Here is a 16,018-nt window from a genome sequence, read left to right on the forward strand (position 1 = left end):
CATAAAGTTTACAATGTGAAATGGCAACAGTTTTCTGTATTCATTAAAGGTGTTTTTGTTTTGGCATTATCACATAAGAATTAAGCATAGAAATAGAAATTCCTTCATTTTCGCAGTAAAATTCTGATCTCAGAATAGTTTGGTTTGCATTTAAGTTGTGCTACATGCATTTGTGGCCAGAACATTTTGTCTATTGCTTACATTAGAAACTCAAAACTGACAAACCTCTGCAGCTACTTCCCAGTCTGGTCGGCCATCACTGTCCTTCAGTTCCACATATGGCTTTTCATGGACTCGGTTGAGATCTTCATGAAGACTATCCAAGAGAAAAGCCAGAAGTTCTTGGGCGTCTTGTTGCTGAAACTCATTAAACCTGGGATCATATTTTGCTATGGTCCTCTATAAATATAACAGAAGTCACAGTCATTACTTCCTACCCATAAAATTTGGAATGAATATGTCCTAAAATCCAATCAGAGCCATTGTAAGAAAATAAATAGTATAGTACTTAGTCTGCCTCCATTTCAACAAATATATTTTGGATAATCATGAAATCTTTTGAATCTTAACGTCAAATGACAAAAAAAAAAAAAAGAGAAGTATTTTGGCCAATACTGTGTCCTCAGTTCAGTATCATGTAAGCAAACTGTTCTTCAGGCACATAGATGTTATTTAAGACAGAAATACTAAAACAGCATTTGCTCACATTGAAAGACATCCTGTTCTATAATGTTTTACACATTTTTGTATGCATATAAAATATGTATATTTTATAGGTACATAATATATACATAACACATGCATAAAATAATGTGTATATAATGTATAAAATAATATGTATATATATTGTTTTATATAATGTAATGTTGTCTTCAACAATTACATTTTCTGGTCTTGTTGCATCCTAACTGTTATTAACTGCATTATATTATAGAATTATTTAGAGGATATAAATTAATTAGAATAGTGCCTGGCAAGAGGTAAGTGGTCAAATGTGTAGCTGCTATAGTTAATAATTTGTAATATAAAAAGCTTTTGCTTTGTATTTAAATAAAAATGAATAATCCTAACTTCACTAAAATCTACTACATCTGATATTAATAGAAAACATATTCATTAGTTTCATTCATTCATTCTTCTACTTTTTTTTTTTTCCTTTTGGAGACAGAGTCTTACTCTGCTGCCCAGGCTGGAGTGCAGTGGTACGATCTTGGCTCATTGCAAACACCACCTCCCAGGTTCAAGCATTTCTCGTGCCTCAGCCTCCCAAGTAGCTGGTATTACAAGCATGCACCACTACACCTGGCTAATTTTTTTTAGTAGAGACAGGGTTTCGCCATGTTGCCCAGGCTGGTCTTGCACTCCTGGCTTCAAGTGATCCACCCACCTCGGCATCCCAAAGTGCTGAGATTACAGGCGTGAGCCCCTGCGTCCAGCCTACTTCTTTGTATTCTACCGATAGAACTGTCTTCGTTATGTTGAAAATGGATTGGATTGGATGTAATTAATAAGACTCTGAGGTCCACCTTGCAGTTACAATACTGCTAATAGTGAAGTATTACCAAAAAAGGTTTACTCTTCATATAAGATGTTTGACAAATTAGTAAAATGAATGACATCCCGAATTTAGAGTGTACCTTTGGTCTTTATCCTACCCACTACATATACAGTAGTATTTTGCAAATATTTAAACAAGCAAAAGAATTTGGCCTCTTGTTTATACCAAGTGAAGGATCCAAAAACATTTATCAAGCTAAAAGGCTAAACACAAAAAAAAAAGTAGAGAAAAATGATTAAACAACTATTTAGGAATTAAATACTTTTATATTATTTTAACCTGCTTACCTGAAGCTTTAATGGGGCAACATTCTTCTGGGTTCCTGTACTAAATCACCACAGCATTTAGCCATATGCCCCTTCATACCGATGGGATTTGTCCTAGAAGTTTGAGAGGAAAATTTGTTGCCAAAGATTCTCATAAATCACAATCATGTGGGCACAAAAATGCCTAGCATCTCACATCAAAATATCTTTTCTTCTTGAAACAAGAGATGTATTCCTTGGCCTATTTCGTATTAAATAGGGCAAATAAGACAAAATCTTTCTCCCGCAGGGTGAAAAAAGAGGAAATTTAGGTGATATTGGGTTTATATCAAAGTCACAGGTTAAGAGGCCAGTGATTCAAGAAAGATTACCTGCTGAGTTCATAAAGATGTCTCCCTGAGATAAAATACTGTGTCAGTGGCTGTGTGTTACTAATGCACTGGATGCTTGAGTTCATGTAGCGTGTGTTTCCCAGGTTGCTTAGACCTGTGGCTCCCTTTGCTATGGGAACTGGAACAAACAATATGAGAACCAAAGCTTAGCTGTAGTAATATGTCATGGCACAAACAGTTACTTATATTCAATGGAAAGATTTTTTATAACTCTCATAATCAGCTAAATGGTGCTAATAATTCTCTAGCAGAGCTTTGAAATGCTAGAGAAGGCTTTTCATGGTATGTCTGGCAACAGTGATGACCCATGCTCATTTGTAACCCAGAAGCGGCAATTATCCTTTTTAATTGCTATGATTTTTCAAAATAATTCAAACAATTCTTCTTCTAGTATGTCTTTTAAAACATATAAATTATTTAATTGCAGAGTTAGAAAGAAATTTAGAAAATAATTTGATGGTGGGTTTGCCGACATCAAATGCTGCTTCAGGAAAAAAGAAAAGAAGGGCCCTAATTACTTTTGAACTAGAAAACCAAAAGTTGTTAGCACTTTAATAGTTGAGAGAAAGAAAAAAAAACATTTAAAATAATCTCTTTAAAAAATAATGCTTGAGACCTACCCTTGTGTCTATCTATTTTACTACTGTTTGCTATAAAAGACATCTCCTCAGGCCAACTCGTATCTTTATTGCGAACTGGAAGGACAGATAGGGATGTGTTAATTTCTTATCTATCTAATTTACACCCACTCAATTGCTTCTTTTTTTTTTTTTAAAGACATCTTATTCCTAAATCAGAAGTTTTAAAATCTAGTTAATTTTAGTACATGCATTGCTTGACGATGAGATTACATTCTGAGAAATGCATCATTAGGTGATTTTGTCTTTGTGTGAACATCACGGAGTGCACCTACACAAACCTAGGCTATGTATGGTATAGGCTGTTGCTCCTTGGCTACAAGCCTGTACAGTATGTTACTGTATTGAACACTGTAGGCAACTGTAACACAATGGTATTTGTGTTTCTAAACATGTTAGAACATAGAAAAGGTACAACTAAAAATACAGTATTATAATCTTATGGGACCACTGCTATATACAGGTCTTTTGTTGACAAACATCTTTATGCAGCACATGCCTGTAATTGGCTCTAAAACCATTCCTATTCTTCATATTGAGGACTTTAAAGTCACTTGGTTTGAATAATCTTTTCCCTCAATTACCTACTTGAAGTAAAATTATACTTAACCATCTACAGAAGTAATTAAAGTTCAGAAACAATGGAATTTCTTATACTTAAAACATTAGAAATATTACAATTCGTTCTTAAACTGTAACAACTGTCAGAGTAATTTATTCCTTTTTTTTTTTTTTTTTTTTTTGAGACAGTCTGGCTTTGTCCCCCAGGTTGGAGTGCAGTGACGTGATCTTGAGTCACTGCAACTTCCGCCTCCTGGGCTTGACTGATTCTTGTGCTGGCTTGACCAGCTTCCTGAGTAGCTGGGACTACAGGCACGTGCCACCACACCCAGCTAATTTTTGTATTTTTAGCAGAGACAGATTTCACCATGTTGGCCAGGCTGGTCTCGAACTCCTGACCTCAAGTGATCCACCCATCTTGGCCTCCCAAAGTGCTGGGATTACAGGTGTGAGTCACTGTGCCCGGCCTATTCATTTTAATACAAAGGCAGCTAACAACGTTGCCACAAAACTTGATGGGAAAAGATACACTTAAAAAGTTTTTAATGGCATGTGCATGCCAGTGTGTAAATCTATGAATATACAAGTAGCTCTGTCAGTGAGTAGCCAGTGTGGATGACTAATGAAAGCCTGTGCTGCTAACTACACAAGAAAGTTGTTCCCTTTACTCAAACTCAAAGCAGCAACTTGAAAATTTTAAGGAACTATAAATCTGTAAACTGAATTCGCTTGTTTTTATCTACCATTCCCATCCTTTGTCAGTCAATGACTAAAAACAGAATATTTTCCCTTTAAAGCAATCTAAATCGTATGGTAGGATTACATAAGAGTTCAAAGGGTTTTCTTTTTCTTTTTTTTCCAAAGGGTTTCTTTGTCATAAAAATATAATGATCAAATAATAGTTGTCTTGGAGAAAATTATAAAATGGGTTATTAGTAACTCTTTAAATTCTTCTCCTTGAAAATTTAATATAGATGTATGCTTCCATCTTTTACCTTCAATTACCAGGTGTTGTTCATCCTGAATTTTCACATATTCCAATCTATGATACTCATCATCCAGAAGAGTAAGGCAGTTCTGTGTAAGGAGGAGGAAATGTTTTTGTTATTTGGTTAGTAAACTTCAAACAAATACAGAGATAAAAATGAGTAACAATTAAAAAAAAAAACTCCTTTGTAGTTACATAACATATCACAAATATCTGGCCTACTACAGTTGTTCCTAAATATTTATAACTTAGGTGGCAGTATGAGAGAAAGACAATGTGTACTTCACAAGCATTATCTTTCTCTTTTTAAAAATTTCAATAGGTTTTTGGGGAACAGGTGGTGTTTGGTTACATGAATAAGTTTTGTTTGTTTGTTTATTTGTTTTAAGATGGAGTCTGCCTCTGTTGCCCAGGCTGGAGTGTGGTGGTGCAATGATGGCTCACTGCTTCCTGGAACTCATGGGCTCCAGCAATCCTCCTGCCTCAGCCTCCTGACTAGGTGGGACTATAGGCACATGCCACCATGCCTGGCTAATTTCTTTGACTTTTCTCTAGAGACAGGGTCCACCTATGTTTCCCAGGCTGGTCTCAGACTTCTAGACTCAAGTGAACCTGAACCTTCCACCTCGACCTCTCAAATTGCTGGGATTACAGATGTGAGCCACCACACCTGGCCTAAATTTCTTACATGCCATGCTACTACAAAACATCATTATTAGGGGCAGCTGGATGGAAGGTGTAGGAGGACACTATAGTGCCTTTTCAATATTTTTGTATATCTAACATCATTTCAACAGGAAGAAACATTTATTTTAAAACATGAAGGTGGTTACCCTTCCATGAGTTTAAAGTACCTTCTGATACTTTGTAAGTATGTCCTTCCGCTCCTGTGCCTGCAAACTATCTGCATCCTCTACCATGTCCATCCTGTGAGACAAAATTGTCTAAAGGTTACACTGTACCTGACAGCTTCGGAGAACACCTGAACCACTCCCGCCAGGCTCCCAGATGCTGGCTGGTTGTATAACCTTCATTCCACCACTGCACTCCGGTAAAAAGGGGCCAAACCCCGTGGCCCACACCTCCATGGGTCTCTGCAGTCTGAAGCCCCAAGCAGGCGTGGGCATCTTCCAAGGACTCGAGAAGAGTGGGACCTGGACAGAGAATCCCTTAGCCCCCATGTGCCATGAAATGGGCACACACCTGCCCCGGCAGGTTGAATGGTGTCCACCTGCCAAGGGTGAAGAGCCTGTGATGGGCTGATGTGGATGCGAACTGCGGTCAGGCACCAGAGGTCTCTGTACGATCGGCCTCCTGGGATGTTCAGGGCCACAGAGATGCCCAGTTTCCTACGGGGAACAAGATCTCTCCTGACTGGTCCGTTCTACCCCGCTCATCACTTGGGCTACCATGGCCCTTCAGTCTAACCAGTGAAGCTGCTTTAGGAATAACGCCATTTGAGCAGAAGTGTGTTTGGTTTTGGGGATGAGAATGATTACTGTCTCCAAAGCAGCCACTGTGCTCATGAAACCACGTCTTTCGGGGAGGGACTGTGGACTCCCCCATTCTGAGCTGTCCCTATAGGAGGGGGCTTCATTTTCCTGGGTCACTGATGAAGAACAGTGGGTCCTTGCTCCTGGAGAACATCTAGATGGACTGTCCCTCCTGAGAATACTCAGGGCAAAAGGAAAGCGAGGCCAGACAGAATAAGAAATACTTGGGGAGAGCCCCAGTGCCTGGCCCCCTTTGAACACAAGGGAAGATAGTCTCCCCTCAGCCAGCCCTCCAGGGCTCCTTCACTTTCCACAACTGCCCAAGGGCAGAAGGCTCCCCATGCCACTCCCAGACAAGGGACTGTGTGTGTCCAGGGGGTCCCACAGTGACCATCAGGACCCAGTTTAGGCCCCAGGTGTGTTCTGAGGACCCTTCCCTCCTCCCCACCCACAGTGGATCCATCTCAGTGTCTCTGCCAGGGCCAGGCTCTGCCCCATCGGGATCGGAAATCTGGGCAGATTTGGGATCTAGAACAGGGAGGTCTCAGGGTTGAGGCCTGAAGTCTAGCACAGCACACAGCAGGGCTGAGAGCAAAACCCAGGGTCTTGTCTGGATTCCCGGGCCAGTTACTGCCTCTCTGACCCCAGACGTCTCACCTGTCGAATGGGTACATTCAGGAACAGCACCCACTCTATGAAGCCACCATGAGGACAAAAGAGAAAATCGTCTACATGGGCAGTGTAGAACGGGTGCCCGGTGAGTGCTCAGGGATGACCCTCCTCTGTAGCTGCCCTGAGGCCAACACCGCCCATTCCATAGCCACTGTCCCCAAGGCAGCCTGGAGGGAAGACAGCAGGTACACTCACCTGATTCTGATGAATCAGCTGGCCTGGGTTATGCCGCTCAGGGAGAAAACCTTTCAGTTCCCAAAACTGCTGCTCACAAATGTGTAACTGCTGTAGAACTGTAGGCTGGAGAGCTGATAGGTGCTAAGCACCAGTGACATTCTGAGGTCATGGCACGCATCACAATGGGGCCTTGCCCAGGTCAGCAGGGCCCAGAGTCAGGGTCCTCCGCTGCCTGAGGCGTCAACATGCCTGCCTGCAATGTGTTTGTGCACGTGCATGCACACGCGTATGTGGGTAAACATGTCTGTGCACATGTGTGTTGCTTCTCCGGCCAGGCCTGGCTGCCCCACTCACGTGTGCACTCAGTTCCTCATCACTGTCACCCCCGGAGCCCAGGACCAGCATCAGACCTCCCTGACCTCAGCCCTCCCCACCCAGGGTGGTCCTGGGATATACATGGGGTGGAGGGAAGTGACTGCTGCTGTTGAATTTCAGAATACAAAAGCTCATACTATTACCTAATGGTCTTTTTAGTATCTCTAATGGTATCACTTCTTCCTTTCCGATATTTTAACTGGGTATTTCTCTCCATGACCCTTGGATATTTTAGCTAGAGGATCCTGTGGGGAAAGCGCCGGGCACACAGTAGGGGCTCACTCTTCTAGACATGTTATCTAATACGTGGCTCAGCTGTCCTTCCACCCACGGCCTAAGGGATGCCAAATTCCAGGGTCCAGAAAGAGCTTGGGATAAAATGAACATCCAAGGGGAGGGCTTTGACCTGGGCTTAGTCTGCCTGTGCCATCCAAACGGAGTCTCAAGTCCTGAGATAGGGCGTCCAGATGCCCCAGTGCAGGGCCCTCCTGATCAACACCTGCTCCCCCGTACTCATTAGCAACCTCACCCACCCTACTCTCAAAGCACACTTGGCCCTCATATCTGGGAGCTCTGCATCTGTGGATTCAGCCAAGAGCAGATGGAAAATATTCAGAAAATAAATTGGATGGTTGTGTCTCTACCGAACATGTGCAGACTTTGTTCTTGTCATCATTCCCTAAACAATACAGTATCACAACCATTTATACAGCATCTGCATTGTATTACACACCATGAATAATCTAGAGATGGTCTAATGTATATGGGATGATGTGCATAGCTTATATGTAAATACTAGGCTATGTTATGTCAGAGACTTGAGCATCCATGGGTTTTGGCATCCCTGGGGACCCTAGAACTAATCCTCCATGGATACCAAGGGATGACTGTATAAACTCATTCAGGAAGGCTTCTCATTGGAGGAAGGGCCCAGTTCAGGACACACAGGGACATCTCCCTGGACTACTGTCCATTCATCCACCCATTCATCCATTGTCTCCCCCAACTCCCCATCTCGGACTGTCCCAATGATAGCCCTAGCAAGAAGAGACAAGAAAGAAGACAAGTTCACGTTGTCCAGTTTTGAGGTCTTGGAAGAAGTTGCACCAGTATGAGAATAGTGGGTCAGTTTTCTCCAGGATCCAGAAAGCATAGCAGGCAGCCTCGGGGTGAGGAAAGGAGTCCGGCCTCTCCAGCAGCCAACAGGCCTGCAGTAGGATGGGACTGGGGCTGGTTTGGGGTGGAGGATAAGTGACAGCCAAGGTTTGTCAGCATGCAGAGGGGTGGCTGACTCATGGACTAGGGGCTGCGGAGCCCAGTGGTTGCCCTTAGTTCTTAGATCCTGGGAGACTTCTGGAGCCTGGATCTGGACAGCCTAGGGGTGGAGGTGATGAGGGGCAGGGGTGGGGCGGGAGGAGAGGCCTTGCATGACAGGGTGCAGGGCAGGAAGCCAGCCAGGGACTGCTTTGCAGTGGCTGCTCCCATCCCCATTCCCACCCCCAAACCCACCCCTCCCCCCACCCTGGTGCGGGGTCGGTCGTGGGCAAGTGCGCTCTGCTTTGGCCTCAGCAGATCCCAAGATGGAAGCTGGCAGCCACGTGGGCATGTCACTTACGCCAGCTTTGTACTGCAGTTTCTGCTTCCTGGAGCGTGGGGTGCCCACCCAGGAGAGCACGAGCACACCCCACACCTCTCATTTTGAGGGTGCTGTGAGGTGGGGGACCAAGGTCCTGCAGTCCTGTGCTTGTGCCGTGAAAATTAGCCTAGGAGTCCCACGTCCGCCCATCCACGTGGAGCCCCAGGAGCCTGAACAATGGCATGCAGCGAGATGAGGAGGGAGAGAGAACTGGAAAAGGAGAGAGAAAGAGAGATGAGGAGAAGGGAATGAGAGAGAGGAAGAGAGATTGGGAGAGAGACAGAGAAGGCTGAGAGGATAAGGAGGGCGAGAGATGGGGAGAGAGACACAAAATACAGAGACAGAGAGAGACGTGCATAAGTAGGTCGAGTTACTCTTGATCCCAGTTCCCAGTGAAAACTGTAGGTCGCCATTACCTAACCACACATGCAATAAAGTCTTCTGCCTGCTGCTTACAGCCCTGAGAACCCCTTCTCGTGGAGCCTAAAACCTTTGCCTATTGCCCTTCCTCACTGCATTTTTGTTGTCTCTTCCGGTGAACCGTGAGGTCTTGTCTATTGCCTTCCTGGGCTCAAGGATCCATCAAAAACTGATGCCTCTTTTGGGGAAGATCTGCAGTGCCTTCCACTCACTAGGCCCCCCAGGAAACTTGCGCACTTGGCTCGGGCCCTAAGCAGCTGGGTACATGCTGGGGCTCTGCTTCTCTCTCTCAGTAAGAAGGAGAACTAAGAAAGAGACTGAAGCATGGTCTGCGGAGAAGGCACTTGTGCAAACACCAGGAGAATGAGGGGCCTGAGTTGTCTTCGTTTCTCCTAAAAGCACGCATTCCCGGCTGGGTGCGGTGACTCACGCCTGTAATCCCAGCACTTTAGAAGGCTGAGGCGGGCGGATCACCTGAGATCGGGAGTTCGAGATCAGCCTGACCAACATGGAGAAACCCCATCTCTACTAAAAATACAAAATTACCCAGGCACGCTGGCACATGCCTGTAATCCCAGCTACTCGGGAGGCTGAGGCAGGAGAATTGCTTGAACCCAGGAGGCGGAAGTTGCAGAGAGCCGAGATTGCACCATTGCACTCCAGCCTGGGCAACAAGAGTGAAACTCCATCTGAGGAACATCAAGCCACACTAAACTACCACACTGCAGCTACAATACATGAAGTATCTGTTTGGGAGATACTGGGTTTTGCTGTGAGTCTAACTTGTCTTCGTCCTTGGATGCTTCTATAGCTGATCGTAACATTTTCAAGAGGAGGAGACCAGAGAACTCTTCCTGGAAACTTGGGTCTGGTGTTTCCCTGTTCCACCCAAAGCAGGCAACACATGTTAAAAGGTAAATACACTTAAATCTATACATACAGAAATATATTCACTTAGCATAAGCATAAAAGTTTAGGAAAACAGTTTAACAAATCTGCTTAGATTATATCAAGAAACTTACAGTACATATCTTTTGACCCAATAGTTCCCCACCTAGGAATGTCTCCAAAAAAATAAAATCTCAAAATGCAGATTTCATGCACAAAAATATTCACCGAATATAAAAGCCTACAAGCCTAAAGCCTAAAACAAATGTTCAGTAACAGAAAAATGGTTAAATCATCATCACACAGTGATAATTATGTAATCATAAACAAGGATTTCTAACAAGTCAATAATAGAATGCTTGTGCATTTTACATGTCGCTTATACAGTGAAGTGACAAAAAGCAGGACACTTGCACATGAGTAACCAGCTACCTCTGGGGAGGGGAACTAAGGTGTCAGGGTAGAAGAAAGGCTTCACACTGAATGCTGCTTTGTACTACCTGGATTTTTGTTAGCCTGTGAATATACTACTTTAAGAAATTTTTTTAAATGCATTTTAAAAGTACAGTAACTGTTACTAAGGTTTTGCTTTTATGTTTTCTATAATGTGGACATATTACTTATATCGGCATACAGTATTTTTAATACATATATGTCTTAATATATTCCTAATATATATTAAGAACAGCTTATTAATTTTGTTTTCTAAATATATCAAACAAAACAAAGCAGGAAGACTGACTGCATAATATGCGGGAACTACTGCTGATTCTTTCATGGTAGGGATCGAGGACATTCTCTTGGGCCCTCAATCTCAGAAGTCGGCTGGGGAAAGCAAGCTCAGTCACCCACATGTTGACAATCAGAGTGTCTGTCAGGTTGCCCAGGGACCAGGCTGCTTTGGCTCGAACATTCAGAGACTTGTCTTCGAGTGACATCAATATTGTATTTGCTGCGTCCGCAACAAATATGACATCCTATAAGACAAAACAAAACCCTGCAGTTACTTTAGCAGGTCATGCTGCTACCTGTGAAATTCTCAAACTTATTTTCAGATAAAGCTAGAAGCCTTCATGCACATTTCTACTTGGAAATAAAAATTCATCTACTCAATCAATTTACTGTTCTTCTTATATTTTACAATTTGGACACTCAAAAAAATCCCAGGGGAAGCTCCCATGATTTTGGTATGTGCCATGGACACCCGAGAAGCCTGTGGATTTTGCTCTTATGAACATCAAATATATAACCTGGCCTGGGACAGTTATCTGTGAACTCTGTGCTTGGTTGATTTCCATCTTGGGAAATAATAGTCTGAAAAAGAAATGCATTTCCAAAACACATCCTATGTACTACACACCACTCAGTGAGATAAATGTCACAAGTAAGAGGGAAAGAGGACATTGTTCCTTCTTAGTAAAAACTATGTCAGCTTTCTAAATGATGACTACCACCTGGTAATGTCCCATTTCATTTTTATTAGATCATTCATTAATTTAAGCATTTATTGGGTGCCTAAGGTCCCAGGTAGTGTGCTAAGTAATTAAAAATTAAAAACAAATAAATACCATATATATATATATATATATGGTAATGCCTTAGTTCATTTATATATATGGTATATATATGATAATACCTGTAGTTATATATATATAACTATATGTATAACACTATATATATATGGAGAGAGAGAGAGAGAGAGAGAGTGTGTGTGTGTGTGTGTGTGTGTGTGTATGTGTGTGTCGGGCTCTGCCACCCAGGCTGGAGTGCAGTGGTGTGATCTCTGCTCATTACAACCTTCACCTCCCAGGCTCAAGTGAGCCTCCCATCTCAGCCTCCCAAGTAGCTGGGACTACAGGTGCATACCACCATGCCTGGCTAATTTTTAAAATTTTTTGTAGAGACAGGGTTTCGCCAAGTTGCCCCAGCTGGTCTCAAACTCCTGAGCTCAAGCAATCCACCCGCCTCGGCCTCCCAAAGTGCTAGGATTACAGGCATGAGCCACCATGCCTGGCCCATGACCATATTTTAGTAGCAATTAAAGAAATCAGATTACAACGCAGTTTAGTTTCCTTTACCATCCAATGCAGGAGCTCTATATCCACAAAATAGGGGTGTCATGGACTACAAAAGGGGCACAGAAGAGCTAAATAGGCTCACTCTGACCTGTCTGAGACAGGGAAAAAGCACATAGACTCCCAGGGCCCGTGAAGTTGCAGCTTTCACTAAGCGATTCTTGCTGTCATTCAGCCCGAGCAGCACTGCGGTGCACAGGATCTGCCTGTCATTCTGCAATGAGAAGGTTGACAAGGGAAAAATGAGAATGAAATAACTACGAGCCAAAGGCTTCCATAAAAGATGTGAAATATCTGTGTCTGAGACCATATTCAGGAGTTGAACACCATTGTGACCTTGAGGCTACCCTGGTAAAGAGCAGGTTCAATTCAGATTCCATGATTATCTGAGCACCCACTTTGTGCAAGACACACACGGCATCTCATCACATTTAACCTTTATTAAAGTTGTCTTCTTTATAGGAGCTCATTTATGTAAATAAGAATGGATGCAAATGTCACTGAGGACTAAAGAAAAAAAGCAGTCTGAATACTGCTATTTATGCTGAATGTTTATGCTCCTCCAAAATTCCTATGTTGAAATCTTCACTCCCAGGGTGATGGTATCAAGAGGTGGGGCTTTGGGGAGGAGATTAGGTCATGGGAACAGAGCCCTCATGAAAGAGATTAGTGCCCTTATGATTGAGGCCCCAGAAAGCTGCCTGCCCCTTCTACCACTTGAGGACACAGCTCACATGGTGCCACCTGTGAGCCAGAGAGTGAACCCTCCCAAGGCACCAAATCTGTGTCTGTCAGTGACTTGATCTTAATTCCAGCCTCCAGAAATATGAGAAATACATTTCTGTTGTTTAGAAGACACCCAATTTATGGTATTTTATTATAACAGCTCAAACAGACTAAGACAAATACCATATGTGTTGGACAACAAATCTAAGTATTTTCACATACTTGTTATTTTTCACATGACTACCATCGTATTGATGATAATACCAAGTTTTAGAGAGGTTAAGAGTCAAAGAGCTAGCAAGTCGAAGAGCTGGGCTTTAGCTCAGGCCTTTTAAACTTTGGATATGAATTCTTCCTGAAATCTCTCTGCCTTCCAAGCTTCTGCTACCCTTGCCTCTACCACCTACATTCTAACGCACAGGGGGAGACAGCTTTCCTGATATATTAAGGCTTCAAGTTTTCCTATTTGCTGTTCCCCAGTGCCCTCATCCCCAACTCAAGTGAACTACCACCTTTTCATCAGAGATGATACTGAATACTGGTTCAAAATGCAAAAGCATCAAATTCTAGCTCTGGTGCTCCAGCCATGATTTAAGGGTGAGAAAACACCCTTATGTTACCGGCAGATTGCTGAAGGCCTCTGGCAAGATGGAAGACAGGACATCACAGGCGCTCGCCTGGAGAGTTGGGTGCTCCGAATTCCGCAGGGCTCTGGGTAAAGAACCGTTCAGCATCAGAGTCCAGAACATCACCACCTGGAATGGAGGCAAAGGAAAAGCTGCAGCCCAAGACATAACAGGGGAACCAACTCGGAGCTAAGCCTACCAGAAATGGCCCTAGTAGGGAAACATTTTTCCTTAAAGTAGCAGCTTTCTGTAAATGTTTTCATTGGTTCTTCTTCCATAGTGATGAAAGGACTTCAGAAAACAACTGCAGTGTTTAAGCCTCCCATTCAACTCCTATTGATTAGGAGACTGCAGTCTGATAAAGTTACACAGCAACAGTGATAATAATCAAGAGGAGGCTGAAGATGGTGATGACAGTAACAGCAACAGCAGCAGCAGCTAATGTTCTCCAGAGAGCTCATCCCATGCCAGGCATTGCCCTACGTGTATTTTACACGTATCAACTCATTTTATTCCTTGGCACAAATAAATGGGGTCTGTAGCATTATCCCTACTTTTTCACACAAGGCAACTGAGGCATAGACAATACAACTTGCTAATCAGCAGCGGGGGTGAACTAGAATCCAGATCAGCTGACACTCGGCTAAGGCTTTTTCAACTACTTTGCAGAGTCTGTGTGATAATAAAATATAATACTCTGTGTAAGATTTCTAGCGCAGGGCCTGGTACGCCGTGGACACTCTTAAATTGGGCAGTAGTTTGTTATCAGCACTTTGAAGAACTACCTCACTGCACAGCCTCTGAAGTAGCCATGTCAACAGTTTCTTTTCCATGCTTTATACATATCCTGTGATTTCATGTTCATTTGTGAATCTCTGTGGTTTTGGTATGTTTTGGTTCTGTCCCATGGACCTAGTCCTGGGTTTTGCTGTGTATTTCACGCACCAGTTCTGCCTTTCTCCTACTTCAGCTCCTGGAAACCCAGTCTGGGTCCTCCCTGCCCCAGATGAACGTCTTGCTATGTTGCCCAGGATGGACTTTAGAGATGAAGGTCTTCCTATGTTGCCCAGGATGGACTTGAGTATCTGAGCTCAAATCATCCTTCTATTTCAGCCTCCAAAGTACCTGGCACTACAGGCATGTGCCACCATGCCCAGGACTTAATATTGTTAAGATACCAATTCTCTCAAAAATTACCTACAGGGTCAACACAATTCCTGTTAAAATTCTGACTGTAGTTTTGCGAAAACTGACAAGCTGGTCCTAAAATTCCTACGAAAATTAGAAACCTGGAATAGCTAAAACAATCTGGAAAATAGACGTACCAAGTTAGAGGTCTCATTTCCCAGTTTCAAAGCTTACTACAAAGCTACAGTAATCAAGACAGTGTAGTACTGGCATAAGGATAGACATTAGATCAATAGAATAGAATCAAGAGTCCAGAAGTAAGCCCTTATGTTTTTGACAAGTGTTTCAATTTGAGGGGGAAAGAATTGCCTTTGCAAACAAATGGTGCTGGGAAAACTGGATCGTGACCATTTTTTCTGATAGTAACTCAGCTTCCCAAAGTGCTGGGATTCCAGGCATGAGCTACCGTGCCTGGCTCCCCATTCTATCTTAATAGCATTCTTAGGAAGTGAGATATTCAAGCCCTTCTGTTTTTGTTTTTGTTTTTGTTTGAGATCTCGCTCTGTCACCCAGGCTAGAGTGTGCAATGGCGTGATCTCAGCTCACTGCAACCTCCGCCTCCTGGGCTCAAGCTATTCTCCTGCCTCAGCCTCCTGAGTAGCTGGGATTACAGGCGCCCTCCTCCATGCCCAGCTAAGTTTTGCATTTTTAGTAGAGATGGGGTTTCAACATGTTGTCCAGGCTGGTATCGAACTCCTGACCTCAAGTGATCCACCTGCCTTGGCCTCCCAAAGTGCTGGGATTACAGGCGTGAGCCACCGCGCCCAGCCATTCACATCTCTTTTGACTGAGAACTTTACACTAAGGTGAAGGAATTTTGACAATGGGCTCATGCCTTTGGGATTCACCATGTGCCCTGTTACCCAGATGGATGGTAGAGTGGCCTACAGAAGGCTACTGAAGCAAGCCTATGGAAGGCTCAGTTGTGACTCCAGCAAAGAGACCACACCCTGTAAGACTGGGCTGTTGTTCAATAATATGCAGTACACGCCTGCAAACCAAGAGTGGAGGTGGTAGTGTTTCCTTGCATATAACATCTAATAACTCACTGAAGGAACTTTTGTTTTCATCTACCCAACTCAGGGCTCACTGGAGTTTGAGATCCTCCACACAAGGAATTCGCTATTTTTTTTTTTTTTTTTTTTTTTTGAGATGGAGTTTCGTTCTTGTTGCCCAGGCTAGAGTGCAATGGTGTGATCTCGGCTCACCACAACGTCCACCTCCCAGGTTCAAGTGATTCTCCTGCCTTGGCCTCCCGAGTAGCTGGGATTATAGGCAGGCGCTGCCACGCCTGGATAATTTTGTATTTTTAGTAGAGATGAGGTTTCTCCGTGTTGGC

General features: G+C 43.4%; 2 protein-coding genes across 2 annotated transcripts in view; both read right to left on the bottom strand.

The window, feature by feature from the left end:
- LOC100602074 (ubiquitin carboxyl-terminal hydrolase 6-like) overlaps positions 1-344 on the bottom strand; it is a 29,198-nt gene extending 28,854 nt beyond the window's left edge. Inside the window, 1 exon segment of the mRNA XM_030796135.1 lies at positions 226-344. The gene's annotated coding sequence lies outside the window, so the exon portion shown is untranslated.
- Positions 345-8,021: 7,677 nt separating this feature from the next.
- On the bottom strand, positions 8,022-13,614 carry LOC115830957 (HEAT repeat-containing protein 6-like). Its single transcript, XM_030796965.1, has 5 exons — positions 13,543-13,614; positions 12,231-12,353; positions 10,917-11,041; positions 9,960-10,055; positions 8,022-8,157 (listed from the first exon to the last, which is right to left on the bottom strand). The coding sequence occupies exons 1-5, from the start codon at positions 13,612-13,614 to the stop codon at positions 8,022-8,024; spliced, it is 552 nt and encodes a 183-aa protein (XP_030652825.1).
- Positions 13,615-16,018: the final 2,404 nt, after the last annotated feature.

Source organism: Nomascus leucogenys, chromosome 17 (genome assembly GCF_006542625.1).
Source record: "Nomascus leucogenys isolate Asia chromosome 17, Asia_NLE_v1, whole genome shotgun sequence".
In the NCBI taxonomy this organism is placed as follows: domain Eukaryota; kingdom Metazoa; phylum Chordata; class Mammalia; order Primates; family Hylobatidae; genus Nomascus; species Nomascus leucogenys.